Below are 20,922 nucleotides of genomic sequence, written 5' to 3' on the forward strand. Positions count from 1 at the left end.
ATATTCTAAATGGGTGACTATTATTTTATTCTCTATTTCAGGTGGATGACCAATCTTTCCATTTTACCCTAGGTGGGTGACTATAATTCTGTTCTGTTCTCTATTTCATTGTGTTCTATATTTCAGGTGGGTGACTAATGATTATATTTACTCTAGGTGGGTGACTATAATTCTGTTCTCTATTTCATTCTGTTCTATATTTCAGGTGGGTGACTAATCATTCTATTTTACTCCTAATGGATGATTGTTTGATTTCAGGTGGGTGACTACCATTTCACGTGCAACGTGAACGAGTTCGCCCACCGCTACGCGGAGACGGGCAACTCCGTTTCTATTTTTCTCTCTCTCTTTCCTTCTCCTTCATTTCCCTCTTTCTCCCTATCTCTCTCCCATCCTCTCTCCTTCTCCCTTTCTACTTTTCCTCTTCCTCCCTCCCTCCAAGTCCCTCTTTCTCCCTCCCCCCCTCGTCCTTTCTTTGTGGTTCATCTACGTATGCTTTCTTCAATTTCTCATTTTTCGACCCATTTTTTACACCCTTGTCAAGAAAACGTCTGTTATCTCTCTCTCTCTCCCTTTCCTCTTTTTCTTGTCCTCTCCTTCTTTCCCCTCTTTACTTATCCCCTTCCTTTTCCTCTTTCCTTGATTTGGTGCCTCCTCTTTATTAGCCCGTCCTTCCTTTATTATTACGATAGTAATAACAAAAGGTATAGTGGACGAGCTATTGTATTCGCTTCGGTGTCTGTCTGTCCCCAGAGAAGGACTTATCCAAACCTGGTCGACCTATATATCAAATTAAAGGTCTTTTTACCAGGAACACGAAAGTGGTGGTCGACTCGGTAACTTTGTGAAGTTCCTCAGGAATTGAGATGAAATAATGACTAATACCCTTTACTTGGATTGGTAGGGTTGGTTTTATTTGACTGACATGTTTCGGCTAATCCTTTCCAATGTTGCGACAAACTGATTATCTGTAGGTACATACGTACGGACCATGGGCTAAAAACCACTTTTTTGCAATAAGGGGATCTTAAAACGGACATTTCCACCCATTTCCCAATTTTGAAAATTTGGACCAGTTGCAATACTTTCTCATTTCTCGTATAGCTTCGCTTATGGTACTATTCAGAATGTAAAAATTGTATTTCGCATTAAACTTAACCCATTACTGTTCTCAGGTGTCGATACAGTATCGAGTACCATCATTATTAGTGTATTAATGTTAACTTCTTAACCCATTATTGTTCGCAGGTGTCGATGCAGTATCGAGTGGCATCATTAGGGTTCCTATATTTCCGCACGCCAGATGCTCCCGGTAACACAGGATTGTTTGATCAGCTGATGGCACTACAATGGGTAAGTTCCATATCACTATCTTACAGGGCCGTATTTAGGCCCCCCTCGAGCTTCATTTTTCCCAGGTAATTCACTGCTTGGGCTCTCGGGCCCCCCTCGACAAAATCCTGGATACGGCCAAGGGCGTAGCCAGCCTCTCGTGAAAGGGGGGGCAGCTTTCGAAAATTAGGTACCTATTTTTCTTGGCCTATATACATATGCATACATAACTATATACATACAACTCACCCCAGTCACAGATCTATACTTATTTCAACATTAGCCTTCTTTTATCTCCTTCGAAGCTATCTATGACTTGCTGTACAAGTCGTGCGTAGTTCTTCTGAACATGCTCACGAAAGGGGGTCATTAAACGAAATAGAATATAGTCTCAAGTTAAAGATGCCAAACACATTTTCTACAATCAAATCCTTACAACTCTCCTCAAATGTTGGTGGTTCGATTTCCGACCGGCACAAACTTTATCCTAAGGCCGGCCTTTCACTATCAGGTGGACCTGACAAGTCGCCTGAGAGTTATTATTGCTGCCATACACTATTTGCTATCTGGTAGACCTGACTTCTCAGGTCTACTTGATAGTGAATGGCCGGCCTAAGCAGACAAGGTTCATTCTCTCGCAGAAAATTTTCAATGAATTTTCTAAATTTATGATATAGAGTTATAGACTCTATATTTTTGCCCCTAGATAGCCATCGCCCCCTTTATCGCTACTTTTATTGATCGCCCCCCCCATATCGCCCCCTAAGGCTTCATCGCCCCCATGAAAATCTCCATCGCCCCCAACCCGAACCGTACAACTTTTGATCATAATAAATTATCGAAGCTGTCTGCTAAATTTGAGCGGCCTGTGGCTAAAGGTAAAGTCGTGAGAAGCGCGAGTTCCTTTTGAGTTTTTCCCAGTATAGCCCTAAATAGCGGAACTTTGGTCCGGAATAACGGCTGAACCGTACCTTCTGGAAATAGGGCCTAAGGATATTTTTTCATCATAAGTTATCGAAGCTGCCTGGTAGGGATGGGAAAAGAACAAACGAACGAACTGTAGGAACTTGTTCTTTGAAAAAGTTCGTTAATTCTATTCTATACTCCAAATGGGTGACTATAATTTTATTCTCTATTTCAGGTGGGTTACCAATCTTTCCATTTTACCCTAGATGGGTGACTATAATTCTGTTCTCTATTTCAGGTGGGTGACTACCTAATGTAATGATTATATTTTACTCTAGGTGGGTGACTATAATTCTTTTCTCTATTTCAAAGTGTTCTATATTTCAGGTGGGTGACTAATGATTATATTTTACTCTAGGCGGGTGACTATAATTCTGTTCTCTATTTCATTCTGTTCTATATTTCAGGTGGGTGACTAATCATTATATTTTACTCCTAATGGGTGATTGTTTGATTTCAGGTGGGTGACTACCATTTCACGTGCAACGTGAACGAGTTCGCCCACCGCTACGCGGAGACGGGCAACTCCGTGTTCATGTACTATTTCAAGCATCGGTCCTACAACTCCCCCTGGCCGAGTTGGACGGGGGTGCTGCATGCGGACGAGATCAGCTATGCGTTTGGCGAGCCGCTCAATCCGCGCAAGTCGTTCGCGGCGAGCGAGGTCGAACTGAGTCGACGCATCATGCGCTACTGGACGAACTTCGCCAAAACAGGGTAAGAGATGAGATTTTTTTTTCTCACACAGGAGGTCAAATTGTCAACGTTTTTCCTCAGGTTCACGATAACATCGAATACTTCGGTGGTAATCGGAACAACGTCACCCTGTTCGGAGAATCGGCCGGTGCGGTTTCCGTCAGCTTTCATCTCCTGTCACCACTCAGTCGGACGTTTCGCCTAATCCTTTCCAATGTTGCGACAAACTGATTATCTGTAGGTACATACGTACGGACCATGTTCTAAAAACCACTTTTTTGCAATAAGGGGATCTTAAAACGGACATTTCCACCCATTTCCCGATTTTGAAAATTTGGACCAGTTGCAATACTTTCTCACTCGTATAGCTTCGCTTATTGTACTATTTAGAAAGTAAAAATTGTATTTCGTATTAAACTTAACCCATTACTGTTCGCAGGTGTCGATGCAGTATCGAGTGGCATCATTAGGGTTCCTATATTTCCGCACGCCAGATGCTCCCGGTAACACAGGATTGTTCTCACACAGATTAAACTCACTATCAGGTAGACCTGACAGGTATACCTGGTCAGGTGTACCTGATACCTGATGAGCACACACACACTATCAGGTCTACTTGATAGTGAGTGGCTGGCCCAAGTCTAGCTTTAGATACAAAAATTACTCTCGTTACAATGGAGACTCCGAATGAATTGGGGGAAATGGCAAAGTGAAAGAAGAAAAGGTGTCTCCCCTAGTTTCCATGAACGATTCGCCACTGAAAATAGATAGGAAGGGAAAAGGTTCTTCCCCATTTTTCCAAGAAGGATCCGCCTCTGAAAATACCTGTAGATAAGAAGGGAAAAGGTACTTCCCCTGTTTCCATTAAGGATCCTTCACTGAAAATACCCACAGATAGGAAGGGAAAAGTTCTTCCCCAGTTTCCATGAACTATTCGCCACTGAATTCTCATCAATTCAATCTTCTCTTTCCCTCTTTCGAATTTTCTCTCGATAAATGTCAGAGAAAATTTGGCTCTATCCATACTGACACATGTGATTATCTCTCTCTGTCTTATCGTCCTGAAAACGAAGAAGAGGACCGGATAGGATAAAGCCAGCCATTCCGAGGACGAGAGTTAAATCTGTTTAGGATGAAATTCGCCGCGGGCGGAAATCGAACCCGCGACCTAGCACTTATAAGTCAGGAACGCCAGTGGTTTTGCTTTGACCAAGTCTTAACAATTGCACCTGTAAGTAACAGGTGTGATTATTTAGCTCAGTTCAATAGGTACATAACCTGGGCTTCAATGACCAGTGACGAGGTAATTCACTGAATTTACACACACAAAAAATTACACCTACGTCAATTCACAGAATCAACACAAAAAATTACACTAACGCCAATTCAGAGAATACACACGAAAGAGAGTAAAAATCTCGCCTGCCTACAATACATACACGAGGTTAGGATAGGTAAGTTATTTGTAGGATCATGGGAAGTGACATTGTATGAGCGCCCGGTATCTCTGTATGTATGCAATGTGCTTATCACGTCGCAACACAAACTGGAAAGCTCAGTGGTCTACGACTTTACGAAATGGTCCTGATGTCATTAATAGATTATCTTATTACAGACATGGCATACTTTGTGGTTTCAAGTACATATGCACAATTTGTTACTAAAGGTCCCGGGTTCGAATCTCATCATGGACAAAAATTTGTACTCGTTTTTCGGTTGCAAAATATTTCAACGGATTACTTTGGTGTTCTCGTGTTGACCTAGCACCTATATGGGAAGTATTGTGTCTTTTCTCGCCCTGCCCCCCCTGCTTGTCCTGGTTTGGAGGGTATTAACGTTTGTGGATGGGTGAGGTGGCTACCTTTCCTGGGGTGGAGGAACAACATTTATAATATAGTCCTCACCTTGTTTCACAATGAAGTGTACATTATTCAATAGTATGGAGGGGGAGAGAGAGGAGAGAAGAAGGTGGAAAAAAAAGGAGGAGAGATAAATCAAGGAGGAGAAACAAATTAAGGAGGAGAAATAAATTAAGGCGGAGAAATAAAGCGAATACAATAGCCCGTCCCTTATACCTTTTTTTATTACTATTTAAACTATTGTAATGATAAAGGAAGGACGGGCTAAAAAGAAGAAGGAGAAAAAAGAAGAAGATCCAGAAAAGGAGAAGAAAGAAGAGAAGGAGGAGGAGGAGGAGGAGGAAAGAGTGAAGGAACTTGAAGGAAGGGGGGACCAAGGAGGAGTCCGAGGAGAAAATGAAGAAGAAGGAGAAAGTCGAAGCATAAAAGAAGAAGAAAAAGAAGGAGGAGAGGAACCGCCCTTGGAACCTTAATAAGTGTGAACCCGCCCTTGGAACCTTAATAAGTGTGAATCCGCCCTTGGAACCTTAATAAGTGGGAATCAGCCCTTAATAAGTGTGAATCAGCCCTTAATAAGTGTGAATCCGCCCTTAATAAGTGTAAATCAGCCCTTTTTTAAGTGTGCATCCGCCCTTAATAAGTGTGAACCCGCCCTTAGTATAAGTATGTCGGATCTATCCGAGCCGGACTTCTCATCCGCCGACGCCATATTCCATCACAAGAACCTGCTCGACTTGAGGTAAGTGTAAAGCCGCCCTTAGAAACTGAATAAGTGTGATCTCAGGTACCATAAGCTTTGAACAAAACAATACAAAATAACTCACTCTTTACCTAGCTGAGACTGAAATCTCTTTTCGCGGGTTCGATTTACGCCCGGGGTGGATTTTATCCTGATGGGATAATGTTCGTTCTCGGAACAGCTGGCTTTCTCCTATCCTGTCTTCCTTCTCTCTTCGATTTCGGGACGATAAGACCATAGCAGTTACAGTTCCCTCTGCCCAACCTCTTAAAAAAAAATCTCTTTTCTCCCTCAGGATGGATGCAGACGCGACGAGTGAACGCATTATTGACGACGAAATCTCCATCACGGAATCTGACGAAGAAGATCCCGATGACCTTGAAGACCATTCCATGCGGATGCAAGCGGACCAGCCTCCCCTGCCGGGAGACCCGGGTTCGGACCCGCTCGTGGTCAAAACTACCAAGGGGCGGATACGCGGCATAACGCTGACCGCGCCGACCGGGAAACAGGTCGATGCGTGGCTTGGGATACCGTACGCACAGAAGCCAATAGGTGAGTTACAGTTATGTAAACTACACGCAAGGTCCTAAAATTTTGTTATAGGTACCATGTTATTTTTAACCCATAAAATAAACGAGACCTTGTTTAGACTGCTGGAGTAAAGGGACTTTTTAGTCCTATTTGGGCAGGGCTAAGAGGATATAAACAATGTCCATTCTGTTAATAAATTATTTAATTTAGACATCCTTTGTAAATACTAAAAGTATTCTACTGTGTTCTATTCCAGGCAACCTCCGGTTTCGACATCCGCAACCCGTCGACCGGTGGGACAAGGACAACCCGAACCTCATCCTGAACACGACGCGACAGCCCAACTCCTGCGTCCAAATCGTCGACACCCTGTTCGTCAACTTCTCGGGCGCGGAAATGTGGAACCCCAACACGCACATGTCCGAGGACTGTCTGTATATTAACGTGGTGGCGCCGAGACCGCGCCCGAAAAACGCGGCGGTGATGATTTGGGTGTTTGGCGGCGGGTTCTACTCGGGGACCGCCACTCTGGATGTGTACGATCCTAAGATTCTGGTGTCGGAGATGAACGTGATTGTGGTGAGTTTTTGGATTTCATACGATACTTTGAACTTTCTGACTACACTGATCCTTTCATCTTGATGGAGGACTCGGTAACTTTGTGAAGTTCCTCAGGAATTGAGATGAAATAATGACTAATACTCTTTACTTGGATTGGTAGGGTTGGTTTTATTTGACAGACATGTTTCGCCTAATCCTTTCCAATGTTGCGACAAACTGATTATCTGTACATACGTACGGACCATGGGCTAAAAACCACTTTTTTGGAATAAGGGGATCTTAAAACGGACATTTCCACCCATTTCCCAATTTTGAAAATTTGGACCAGTTGCAACACTTTCTCATTACTCGTTTAGCTTCGCTTATGGTACTATTCAGAAAGTAAAAATTGTATTTCGCATTAAACTTAACCCATTACTGTTCTCAGGTGTCGATACAGGAGTACCATCATTATTAGTGTATTAATGTTAACTTGTTAACCCATTACTGTTGGCAGGTGTCGATGCAGTATCGAGTGGCATCATTAGGGTTCCTATATTTCCGCACGCCAGATGCTCCCGGTAACACAGGATTGTTTGATCAGCTGATGGCACTACAATGGGTAAGTTCCATATCACTGTCTTACAGAGCTGTATTTAGCCCCCTCCCTCGAGCTTCATTTTTCCCAGGTAATTCACTGCTTGGGCTCTCGGGCCCCCCTCGACAAAATCCTGGATACGGCCAAGGGCGTAGCCAGCCTCTCGTGAAAGGGGGGGCAGCTTTCGAAAATTAGGTACCTATTTTTCTTGGCCTATATACATATGCATACATAACTATATACATACAACTCACCCCAGTCACAGATCTATACTTATTTCAACATTAGCCTTCTTTTATCTCCTTCGAAGCTATCTATGACTTGCTGTACAAGTCGTGCGTAGTTCTTCTGAACATGCTCACGAAAGGGGGTCATTAAACGAAATAGAATATAGTCTCAAGTTAAAGATGCCAAACACATTTTCTACAATCAAATCCTTACAACTCTCCTCAAATGTTGGTGGTTCGATTTCCGACCGGCACAAACTTTATCCTAAGGCCGGCCTTTCACTATCAGGTGGACCTGACAAGTCGCCTGAGAGTTATTATTGCTGCCATACACTATTTGCTATCTGGTAGACCTGACTTCTCAGGTCTACTTGATAGTGAATGGCCGGCCTAAGCAGACAAGGTTCATTCTCTCGCAGAAAATTTTCAATGAATTTTCTAAATTTATGATATAGAGTTATAGACTCTATATTTTTGCCCCTAGATAGCCATCGCCCCCTTTATCGCTACTTTTATTGATCGCCCCCCCCATATCGCCCCCTAAGGCTTCATCGCCCCCATGAAAATCTCCATCGCCCCCAAGGGGGCGATATCGCCCAGGTTGGGAAACACTGATATAGAGGTCAAATTTTCAACGTTTTTCCTCAGGTTCACGATAACATCGAATACTTTGGTGGTAATCGGAACAACGTCACCCTGTTCGGAGAATCGGCCGGTGCGGTTTCCGTCAGCTTTCATCTCCTGTCACCACTCAGTCGGAACTTATTCTCGCAGGCTATCATGCAGTCCGGAGCCCCCACAGCGCCCTGGGCGATTATCGACCAGGAAGAGAGTATATTACGAGGTGAGTTGAATAGAATAGGGATAGATCATAATGGAGTAGAATAGAATAGGGATTGATCATAATGGAGTAGAATAGAATAGGGATAGATCATAATGGAGTAGAATAGAATAGAATAGGGATAGATCATAATGGAGTAGAATAGCATAGGGACACTGAATCATTGAAACATGAAATTGAACTCTGCATCAACGAGATCCAGCCTGATTTCTTCAAATTTGTCATCGAAAAATTTGTCAAAAAAGAACGAATATGCCATCAAATTTGAAGAAGTTTTTTGCCTGACTATTGTTCCATACATAATTTCAGAATGTTTACTTCTCAAATCATGTGAGAAATCTATTCTTTGTCATGGAAATCCATGCTTTTTAGAACAATCAAAGCGGTCTTATAGGGACACCCTTTACTATCTCGAGAAAAATTCGTCTCTTATAAAAACGACCCCATGCTGAGAGTAACTTTCCGCTTCTTTTTCCGCAGGGCTCCGTCTGGCTGAGGCACTCAAATGTCCGCACGACCGCAATCGTATCCAGGACGCTATCGATTGTCTCAAGAAAGTGAACGCGACGGACATGGTGAACAGTGAATGGGGGACGCTGGGGATATGCGAGTTCCCATTTGTACCCATTGTGGACGGGGTGTTTCTTACGGACATACCTGTCAAGAGCCTCCGCAATAAGGTAAATTAATGAGCGGAGAGAGAAAGTTCCAAGTTTCAAGGCGATGCTTTTACATTTTTTATTTATTATTTTTTAAATAGGTTTGATAGAGGCAATTATAACCGCTGAGGTCTTATCGTCCTGAAAGCGAAGAGAGAAGGAAAAGAGGATAGGAGAAAGCCAGGCGTTCCGAGAACGAACCTTACCCGTTCAGGATAAAATCCGCCCCGGGCCGGAATCGAATCAGCAGCCAAGGGAGAAAGTTCCAAGTTTCAAGGCGATGCTTTTACATTTTTTAAATTACTATTATTTGAAGAGGTCTGATAGAGGGAACTGGAACTGCTATAAGGTCTTATCATCCCGAAAGCGAAGAGAGAAGGAATAGAGGATAGGAGAAAGCCAGGCGTTCCGAGAACGAACCTTACCCGTTCAGGATAAAATCCGCCCCGGGCCGGAATCGAATCCGCAGCCTAGCGCTTACAAGGCAGACGCGCTACCAACCATGCTAACTAGGCTCGCAGATATCTTTTTGTATCTGCCATACACCGGGGTGATGGTCTCTAGACATGTTTCATTGGCTCGTCCTGAACCGCAGTAAACCATCGTGAGGACTTGTACTTGTTCCTTAAAAGCAGTGAGAACCCTTTGGAAAACTGCCAGCTAGCTAGGCTGGTTAGGGTTAGCTGTTCTCCTCCCTGTTTATAGTCCCACAGCTAGACTCTTTAGTCCGATTTGAGCAGTATAAATTAGCACTCTTATTTGTGTATTTCATCATATTTGTCTCCAGGAGATCAAGAAGACCAACATCCTGATGGGTTCGAACACGGAGGAGGGCAACTATTTCATTATCCACTTCTTCACCAAGTATACTGTCAGCATCCGGTGAGAACCCTTTGAAAAACTGCCAGCTAGCTAGGCTGGTTTGGGTTAGCTGTTCTCCTCCCTGTTTATAGTCCCACAGCTAGACTCTTTAGTCCGATTTGAGCAGTATAAATTAGCACTCTTATTTGTTTATTTCATCATATATGTCTCCAGGAGTTTAAGAAGACCAACATCCTGATGGGTTCGAACACGGAGGAGGGCAACTATTTCATTATCCACTTCTTCACCAAGTATACTGTCAGCATTCTTCTCACCGAGCTGTTCAATAGTATTTATGCTTTTTGCTTGTAAATTTTAGTGAATCTTTCTCTTGTAATGTGTGTTTGTCACATTCCAGGAGCGAATCTTTCTCTTATATTATCTTCATTTGTTTCCAGGAGTTCAAGAAGACCAACATCCTGATGGGTTCGAACACGGAAGAGGGCAACTATTTCATTCTCTACTTTCTCACCGAGTTGTTCAAGAAGGAGGAGAATGTCTACATCAGTCGCGAAGAGTTCCTCAATTTCCCCCGCTGTATAACCAAACTGATTAAGCACTATTATTTATTTTTTCCTTTCATCATCTTCCTTTGTTTCCAGGAGTTTAAGAAGACCAACATCCTGATGGGTTCGAACACGGAGGAGGGCAACTATTTCATTATCTACTTTCTCACCGAGCTGTTCAATAGTATTTAGGCTTTTTGCTTGTAAATTTTAGTGAATCTTTCTCTTATAATGCGTGTTTGTCACATTCCAGGAGTGAATCTTTCTCTTATATTATCTTCATTTGTTTCCAGGAGTTCAAGAAGACCAACATCCTGATGGGTTCGAACACGGAGGAGGGCAACTATTTCATTCTCTACTTCTTCACCAACCTACGAAGAGGGTGGAGGGACTGGACGTGGGAGGAAATAGAAAGAGAGGAAGACCAAAGTTAAGGATTTTCCCAAATAGGGAAAATCAGTTTGGGAAAATCAGTGGTTGGGTGGAAGAGCTCACGTAAGTTAGAACCCTGCCACTAAAAAAAAGTGAAGAGATAAGGTGCAAGAGGATTTGACAGAGAGGGGATGGCGAAGAGAGGATGCAGTGAATAGAGGATTGTGGAGGGGGAGACTAAAAGAGGGAAATGGCGACCCCGAATGAAATTGGGGGTAAATGGCAAAGTGAAAAAAAAGGCTCACCTAGTTACCATGGAGGATTCGACACTGAAAATAACCGTAGGTACAATAGAACAGAATATACCTTGTTTATCCTGCTGGGATAGGACTGAAAAGTCCCTTTACCCCGGCAGTCTAACCAAGGTCTCATATATTTTGACATATTATGTAGGAAGGGAAAAGGTACTCCCCCATTTTCCAAGAAGGATCCGCCTCTGAAAATACCCGTAGATAAGAAGGAAAAAGGTACTTCCCCTGTTTCCATGAAGGATCCTCCACTGAAAATACCCACAGATAGGAAGGGAAAAGGTTCTTCCCCATTTTTCCAAGAAGGATCCGCCTCTGAAAATATCCTTAGATAAGAAGGGAAAAAGGTACTTCCCCTGTTTCCATTAAGGATCCTCCACTGAAAATCCCCACAGATAGGAAGGGAAAAGTTCTTCCCCAGTTTCCATGAAGGATTCACCACTGAATTCTCATCAATTCAATTTTCTCTTTCCCTCTTTCGAATTTTCTCTCGATAAATGTCAGAGAAAATTTGGCTCTATCCATACTGACACATGTGATTATCTCTCTCTCCCACCCTCTCTTTCTTTCTCTCTCCTACCCTCTATTTCTCTCTCTCTCTCCCCCTTACCCACATTATCTTTCTCTCTCTCTCTTACCCTCTATTTTTATCTCTCCCTCTTTCCTCCATGTTTCTCTTGCTCCTTATCTCTCTCCCGCCCTCTCCTTCTCCCTTTCTACTTTTCCTCTTCCTCCCTCCAAGTCCCTCTTTCTCCCCCCCCCTCGTCCTTTCTTTGTGGTTCATCTACGTATGCTTTCTTCAATTTCTCATTTTTCGACCCATTTTTTACACCCTTGTCAAGAAAACGTCTGTTATCTCTCTCTCTCCCTTTCCTCTTTTTCTTGTCCTCTCCTTCTTTCCCCTCTTTACTTATTCTCGTCTACTTATTTTTCTTTCCCCCTCCTCTCCTTCTTCTCTCCAATTCCTTTTCCTCTTTCCTTGTTTTGGTGCTTCCTCTTTATTATCCCGTCCTTCCTTTATTATTACGATAGTAATAACAAAAGGTATAGTGGACGAGCTATTGTTTTCGCTTCGGTGTCTGTCTGTCCCATAGAAGGACTTATCCAAACCTGGTCGACCTATATATCAAATTAAAGGTATTTTTAACAGGAACACGAAAGTGGTCGTGCAAATTTTGTCCAGAGAACCATAACGCCAAAAAACTAAAAAAACAGAACTGTTTTTTGGGGGATTTTTTCACATTTTCTCACACAAATGAGCTCTGATACTCTGATCTCGAAATTTGTCGCGACGACCTATGAACTCAAAGCGAGAAAGTTTTAGATAACACTTCAGTCGTTATTTTGAGACCGGTTTAGCGTCACCTGTGTTAAGCTACGCCGAGCAAGGCCAATAAATGGATGGGTGACTTGAACATTATATTGGGAATTTTTTGGGTTTTTGGTTCTCTGGACAAAATTTGCACCACCATTTTCGTGATCCTGGTAAAAAGACCTTTAATTTGATATATAGGTCGACCAGGTTTGGATAAGTCCTTCTGTGGGGACAGAGTGACAGATGACACCGAAGCGAATACAATAGTCCGTCCCTTATACATTTTTATTACTATTGTAATAATAAAGGAAGGACGGACTAAAAAGGGGGAAAAAACCGCTTATGCCAAAAAATAAACAAAGATAAAAATAATAAACACACATGACATGAAAAATTACCTATTCTCTACCACCCAACCGCTGCACAACCACAAAATGACCTCGTCTATATTTTCCATCTCACTCTGAAGAGGCCACTAAGTTCAATCAATATCTCTCTCTCTCCCTCCCTCTTTCTCTCTCTCTCGTTCTTCCTCCCTCCTCCCTCTCCCTCCCCCTCCCCCTCTCTTTCTCCCTATTTCAGGGGGAGGCCCTTTAGTTTCTCTCTCTCTCTCTCTCTCTCTGTAATACCTACTATCTCCCTCTCTACTTTTATTTTTCCACAAATTATTGTATTTTGGTTAGTCCATAAGCTTGTGGCCCCAGCCACAAATAAGTATTTTTTTATTTTCTATCTGTNNTTTTTTTTCTCACACAGATTAAACTCACTATCAGGTAGACCTGACAGGTATACCTGGTCAGGTGTACCTGATGAGCACACACACACTATCAGGTCTACTTGATAGTGAGTGGCTGGCCCAAGTCTAGCTTTAGATACAAAAATTACTCTCGTTCGAGTAGTTTAAGCAGGATATGTCTATATTGTCTATTCTCTACTAGAGTCCATAGCGATGGCGACTAGAAATGGGACCATATTTTAGAAGACATTTTTACTTTTAACATATTTGAGAATTCAGGAAATGGACAGCCGAACTATCCTTTATAATACTCACAAAGTAACAGTCTCTAACCTCTGAGATTACTCTGGACTAAAGAGTCCTTAAGGGTCCAAACATAGTCGATTAGCCGTCGATCGATGTTATCGAGACAGTGTGGACGGTTCAGTCGACATCGATCGACGGCCGGTCGACCATGTGTGGACACACCTTCAACCATCGAACAAGACGCAGAAATATCAATGCTAAAAGCTCTTGAAGTAAAAAATAAAATACCACCAAAGTTACAAATGAGACACAAAAGCTTTTCACAATCACGGGAGACTTGTGGGGATGTTTTTTCGTTATAATTAACAATTTACGAAGTTTTCATTTCAATTTCCAACTCGGTGACATTTGATAAAAGCGGTAAGCTTTTCACTTAAATAACTCCCACACAGAGGAAATTGACGCGGCTCTTGTTGTTGTTGATGAGGGTGTTGTTGTTGTTTTTGTTGGTGTTGGTGGTATTGTTTTTGGTGGTGGTGGTGGTGGTATTGTTGTAGTAGCGTGCAGCAGCTCAGATTTCCTCTCCCAACGCCACTTCAGGTCTAACTCTAAGAACTCCAAGGTTCATTTCACTCTTGTAAGTTGTAAGGGATAAGGTTCGCACTAGGATCATCATGTCTAGAGTCCATAGCGATGGCGACTAGAAATGGGACCATATTTTAGAAGACATTTTTACTTTTAACATTTGAGAATTCAGGAAATGGAGAGCCGAACTATCCTTTATAATACTCACAAAGTAACAGTCTCTAACCTCTGAGATTACTCTGGACTAAAGAGTCCTTAATGGTCCAAACATAGTCGACCAGCCGTCGATCGTCGAGATCTATGTTATCGAGACAGTGTGGACGGTTCAGTCGACATCGATCGATTAAGTGTGGACACACCTTCAACCATCGAATAAGACGCAGAAATATCAATGCTAAAAGCTCTTGAAGTAAAAAATAAAAATAAAATACCAACAAAGTTACAAATGAGACACAAAACACAAAGTAACCTCTAACCTCTGAGATTACTCTGGACTAAAGAGTCCTTAAGGGTTCAAACATAGTCGACCAGCCGTCGATCGACGAGATCTATGTTATCGAGACAGTGTGGACGGTTCAGTCGACATCGATTGACGGCCGGTCGACTATGTGTGGACACACCTTCAAACATTGAATAAGACGCAGAAATATCAATGCTAAAAGCTCTTGAAGTAAAAAATAAAAATAAAATACCAACAAAGTTACAAATGAGACACAAAAGCTTTTCACAATCACGGGAGACTTGTGGGGATGTTTTTTTCGTTATAATTAACAATTTACGAAGTTTTCATTTCAATTTCCAACTCGGTGACATTTGATAAAAGCGGTAAGCTTTTCACTTAAATAACTCCCACACACAGGAAATTGACGCGGCTCTTGTTGTTGTTGGTGAGGGTGTTGTTGTTGGTGGTATTGTTTTTGGTGGTGTTGGTGGTATTGTTTTTGGTGGTGGTGGTGGTTGGTGTTGGTGGTATTGTTTTTGGTGGTGGTGGGTGTTGGTGGTATTGTTTTTGGTGGTGGTATTGTTGTTGTAGTAGCGTGCAGCAGCTCAGATTTCCTCTCCCAGCGCCACTTCAGGTCTAACTCTAAGAACTCCAAGGTTCATTTCACTCTTGTAAGTTGTAAGGGATAAGGTTCGCACTAGGATCATCATGTTTTCGTAAATGATTTGCCTGGAACAAATTCGTCTAAGTTCCTGTATGTTAATTCGTCTAAGTTCCTGTATGCTAATTCGTCTAAGTTCCTGTATGTTAATTCGTCTAAGTTCCTGTATGTTAATTCGTCTAAGTTCCTGTATGTTAATTCGTCTAAGTTCCTGTATGTTAATTCGTCTAAGTTCCTGTATGTTAATTCGTCTAAGTTCCTGTATGTTAATTCGTCTAAGTTCCTGTATGTTAATTCGTCTAAGTTCCTGTATGTTAATTCGTCTAAGTTCCTGTATGTTAATTCGTCTAAGTTCCTGTATGCTAATTCGTCTAAGTTCCTGTATGTTAATTCGTCTAAGTTCCTGTATGTTAATTCGTCTAAGTTCCTGTATGTTAATTCATCTAAGTTCCTGTATGTTAAACTGTCGAGGGCCCAATTTTCCCAACCCCAAATAAATTCAAGTTAAGGCCAATGAAAATGAACACCATTCAATGAGCCTCCTCTTTTCCAACCAATGAACAACATGTTAATTCGTCTAAGTTCCTGTATGCTAATTCGTCTAAGTTCCTGTATGTTAATTCGTCTAAGTTCCTGTATGTTAATTCGTCTAAGTTCCTGTATGTTAATTCGTCTAAGTTCCTGTATGTTAATTCGTCTAAGTTCCTGTATGTTAAACTGTCGAGGCGTTGGGGCCAAATTTTCCCAACCCCAAATAAATTCAAGTTAAGGCCAATGAAAATGAACACCATTCAATGAGCCTCCTCTTTTCCAACCAATGAACAATCTTTCCCATTTTCACAATAAAGTATTTTTTTTTTTTTTTGTCAAACCTTGACAATTGATCCCTCCACCTCTCTCTCTTCTCTTTCTCCCTCTCTCCTCTTCTTCTCTTTCTCCCTCTCTCCCTTAATTGTTCCCTTTTTTATCCCTCCCACTCTGAGAATGATACCTACTTTTATCTCCTTCCTTCAATTCTCTCTTCTTCCATCCCTCCCGGTCTCAATGATTCCTTCCCTCTCCCTCCCTCACGGCTTCTCTTCCCATGAATCATCTATCTGTCTCTAACTCACACTGTTTCCATTCTCTCTCTCCTTCCCTCTTTCTTCCCTTCAATTCTCCCTTTTCCCTCCTGAATGATTCCTTCTTCCCTTCTCTCCCTATCTAAATGAATGTCTATTTATAGAATGTCCAGGGTTTGGCAGTGACAATGTACACAGCATCTACAGTGTTAGCTTGGTAGGTAGAGAAAATAATTTCATCCCTATCCCTTATGAATTGGGTAAAGAGGAAAACCATAGGCTTTTTTAGGGTTGATTTTTCCCCTGGTAGGTAATAATAGCTTTAAGCTCATTTATTGTCCACAAGTGTTGACAGACTACCCTAAAAACATCAAGGTAAAAAAAAACTAACATATTTGAGCCTGTTTTTTTTTTTTTTTTTTTTTTTTTTTTTTTTTTTTTTTTCGTTACTGTACTAAAATCAGATTAGTCTGTGCTAAAAGTAAATGTATTATGCATTTAAGCATTTTGTAACTTGAGAATGGAGTTGGAATAGTGCATTTGATGTTAAAAAGAATAACGTAGAACGTATTACTACTTGCTGCTAAAGTTACTGTACTAAAACGAAGTTAGTCTGTACTAAAGTGTGCAAGAAATGTACAGAAAGAGAGTGGGAGTGGAATTGTGCTCTTCATGCTAAAAAGAAAATTGTACTATTGCTACTGTACTTGATGTTAAAGTTACTGTACTTATTTGAGACAAATCTGTAGGAACTACAGTTGAACAATGAAAGATGTATGGACAAAACCGGTATAGAACAGAGATGGGTCAACTGTTAAAAAATAGCCATTTATTCAATATTGGTTATATGTAATTCAATATCCAGAAATAAAAGAAATTACAAACAAAGGGCGAAATTGTTGCCTGGGGCAATTTCTACCATTCAACACTTGTACTTATTTTTGTAACCAGTACTGTAGGACTCACTTAGAAAACGGGTCCCTTCAAGGTTCAAAAAGTAAAAGTCTAAAAATGGGGCTATACAAATTTCTGAAAATGCTGATCAATTTTGGGGGTTGGTGCAATCGAATTTCCGGGAAGTTCGGCATTTTTTTCCGACGGACTTTCATCAGGTCCCTAGGACTCACTTAGAAAAAGTAAAAGTCTAAAAATGGGGCTATATAAATTTCTGAAAATGCTGATCAATTTTGGGGGTTGGTGCAATCGAATTTCCGGGAAGTTCGGCATTTTTTTCCGACGGACTTTCATCAAACTCGGACTAACTTTTGGAGAGTCATCATTAGATTTTCAACTAGAGCGATTGTATATTTTTGAAGAACAAGCTAACTTAACCCATGACGGTGCGCCAATCTCTTCGGGGTTCAAAAAGTAAAAGTCTAAAAATGGGGCTATATAAATTTCTGAAAATGCTGATCAATTTTGGGGGTTGGTGGAATCGAATTTCCGGGAAGTTCAGCATTTTTTCCGACGGACTTTCATCAAACTCGGACTAACTTTTGGAGAGTCATGATTAGATTTTCAACTAGAGCGATTGTATATTTTTGAAGAACAAGCTAACTTAACCCATGACGGTGCGCCATTCCAAGTTAACCCATATTGTATTCAATCCGTTGACCCATCTCTTTCTACAATATATCTGAATTATATAGGACCATAAAAATATTACTATTTTATTGTGCATAATAAAATATTGTATAGATATTACAACTCTATCTGGTGGTGGAGATATTTTAAAAATATGCTCCGCCATTTTGAAACTGTATGCATTACCCCCGCAGAGTTTTTGTGTGCTTCAAGGGAATTTACCAAGTCCAGAGGGGCTTCAAAGGGTTAAACAACAGAGAGGTTTATTAAGCATGGACTTTTAGGTTGAAATTTCCATGTAATTAGCCCGTAATCTTAATCTTATATTATAAGAACGAGATCCATTCACTCATTCACATTTCACATTTCATAGTTCACACACTGATCGCTCTATCTCTAGAAACCCACGCAGAGTTTGTGTGCTTCAAGAGAATTAACCAAGTCCAGAGGGGCTTCAAAGGGTTAAACAACAGAGAGGTTTATTGAACATGGACTTTTAGGTTGAAATTTCCATGTAATTAGCCCGTAATCTTAATCATAATTATAAGAATAAAACAGTTGGAGTAATATTGTAATTCGACGATCTAGAATTTTTGACTAATCTAGAAAAAAATGTAATCCAATTCTAGTGTTACTGGGTTAGTGCATACGGAATTTCGAGGTGGGTCTATTTCTTTTGATAAATGTTTGGTGAGGTTGTAGTTAAGAATAGAAAGGTATAAGTCTTTCTTCCTTTGATGCTATAAAATTCTCTTAAATTTGAAGGAGAAAAAAAAAAATTGCTTATTATGTATCTGCTGCATTCACTCATTTATACTTTCTTGTAAAGAAAAATAAATAATGATAAGACTTAGACCCATCTCTTCCTCAACTTATTTTCTGTAAATTACAAATACAGGGTGACTCAAAAAGATTGGTACTCCATTTCAAGAGTCTCATGGAATTCAATCCCAGCTATGACAAGAAATAATATCATTCGCTTAAAAATCAGATAATGATTGAACACCCTGTAGCTGCTATCTTCTTCATATCCTTTAATATTCGAAGTAAGCTAATTACAAAATGAACAAATTAACAAAAATAAAATTGAGAAATTGTATCCTCTTTTTGAAACACTCTGTATCTACTGTCTACAATAAATTATACTAACTAAAAATCAAATGCTTTGTATTTAATGATCAATAATATTAAACAATACATATTTATATCCTAGCTTTAAGAGATATCTAAACCTATAAACTCTCGGTTAAATAAATATATTCTATAGGAAATCATTGCATATCATACGATTAAGTTCCATACTATACATAAATTTATATATTTTATATATTATTGCGTAAATAAATACATTATTTATTTCGTTTAATTTGGTTCTTGTTAAATGTAGGATGGGAGAAGCCGAGAAATGATTTATCCAGTGTGGAAGAAAGTTGAATTTGATAGGTAATGTTTTAGAAGAGGTGTACGAGTATTTTTCTTTCGCAAAACTGACCACTGGTTCAATGGAATCTGAACACTAGACCTTCGATGGTCGGAAATACGCCATCTTGAATTTCTAATGCTACCACGCCACCTAGGGAATTCTCCAATGTCTTTCTTCCTTTGATGCTATAAAATTCTCTTAAATTTGAAGGAGAAAAAAAAAAATTGCTTATTATGTATCTGCTGCATTCACTCATTTATACTTTCTTGTAAAGAAAAATAAATAATGATAAGACTTAGACCCATCTCTTCCTCAACTTATTTTCTGTAAATTACAAATACAGGGTGACTCAAAAAGATTGGTACTCCATTTCAAGAGTCTCATGGAATTCAATCCCAGCTATGACAAGAAATAATATCATTCGCTTAAAAATCAGATAATGATTGAACACCCTGTAGCTGCTATCTTCTTCATATCCTTTAATATTCGAAGTAAGCTAATTACAAAATGAACAAATTAACAAAAATAAAATTGAGAAATTGTATCCTCTTTTTGAAACACTCTGTATCTACTGTCTACAATAAATTATACTAACTAAAAATCAAATGCTTTGTATTTAATGATCAATAATATTAAACAATACATATTTATATCCTAGCTTTAAGAGATATCTAAACCTATAAACTCTCGGTTAAATAAATATATTCTATAGGAAATCATTGCATATCATACGATTAAGTTCCATATTATACATATATTTATATATTTTATATATTATTGCGTAAATAAATACATTATTTATTTCGTTTAATTTGGTTCTTGTTAAATGTAGGATGGGAGAAGCCGAGAAATGATTTATCCAGTGTGGAAGAAAGTTGAATTTGATAGGTAATGTTTTAGAAGAGATGTACGAGTATTTTCCTTTCGCAAAACTGACCACTGGTTCAATGGAAATTGAACACTAGACCTTCGATGGTCGGAAATGCGCCATCTTGAATTTCTAATGCTACCACGCCACCTAGGGAATTCTCCAATTTTCAGAATGCAGAACCAACCTATTTGAAGGTATAAAATAAAATAAAATGAATAATAATAATTAATAAATAAATAACATTGCCTATTGAATTTTCTCATATTTGGAAGATTTTTTATCGCCAAGATAAAAGCGATGAAAAAATGAAAGGAAAATGGATTGAACTAGTTTTTGTTTAACCACCATCCTACGTTATGTTTTTTGCTGTAAAGTTTAAAACTTATTCCAAAAGACCGCATACCTACATACCCTGTGAGTAAAAAAAGAAAAATGAAAAAACTTTTTGATACTTCATAGTGGAAATCTTGCTGTAAAAATCGGAACCATCATTGAAACTAGTACTTACTTTACTTTCCGTGTCCGCTTTGACCAATGACCATGTCAGATACTCCTCTTCCAATATTCTGCTACTTTCTAGGATACTGGATTTTCGATAGAACAAATTTTAAAAAAAAAAGCTTTACGTACCTACTAATAGTTTCAAGTTAATCGGCCCCTTAAAAGTAATTCAAAAGTTAAAAGATTTGACCCTTACATAACAGAGATCTCAGGTTAGATAAAATCGTGCAAAACAGGGAGTATCAAAAATGTTTAATTTTTCATTTTGTTGTACAATATAGGTTCTAATAACTATACCCCATGCTTTCAATGTGTTACCTTTTAGATTAATTTCCTGGGTCCATGTCACGAGGTATGAACTGCTCCCTGTGCAGAAAGTCCCGGGTTCGATTCCCATACTAGACTCTTTTTCTGAGTCTGTCTCTCTTCTTTCCTTCCTTTTTCTCTCTCTCTCTTCCT

At 40.0% G+C, this 20,922-nt stretch overlaps 2 protein-coding genes across 2 annotated transcripts; both read left to right on the top strand.

Moving 5' to 3' along the window:
- Positions 1-1,141: 1,141 nt before the first annotated feature.
- LOC113468835 (acetylcholinesterase-like) lies at positions 1,142-3,464 on the top strand. Its single transcript, XM_026826057.1, has 4 exons — positions 1,142-1,175; positions 1,249-1,353; positions 3,076-3,188; positions 3,434-3,464. Exons 2-4 carry the CDS (start codon positions 1,255-1,257, stop codon positions 3,462-3,464), a joined length of 243 nt encoding a protein of 80 aa, XP_026681858.1. The 5' UTR covers positions 1,142-1,175; positions 1,249-1,254.
- A 2,083-nt stretch (positions 3,465-5,547) lies between these two features.
- Positions 5,548-10,550, top strand: LOC103512641 (acetylcholinesterase-like). Its single transcript, XM_008477411.2, has 7 exons — positions 5,548-5,592; positions 5,888-6,147; positions 6,383-6,705; positions 7,184-7,288; positions 8,140-8,335; positions 8,813-9,012; positions 10,251-10,550. The coding sequence occupies exons 2-7, from the start codon at positions 5,889-5,891 to the stop codon at positions 10,548-10,550; spliced, it is 1,383 nt and encodes a 460-aa protein (XP_008475633.1). The 5' UTR covers positions 5,548-5,592; position 5,888.
- The last annotated feature ends 10,372 nt before the right edge of the window (positions 10,551-20,922 follow it).

The sequence above is a fragment of the Diaphorina citri genome, unplaced genomic scaffold (assembly GCF_000475195.1).
Source record: "Diaphorina citri unplaced genomic scaffold, Diaci psyllid genome assembly version 1.1 scaffold867, whole genome shotgun sequence".
NCBI classification, from domain to species: Eukaryota; Metazoa; Arthropoda; class Insecta; order Hemiptera; family Psyllidae; genus Diaphorina; species Diaphorina citri.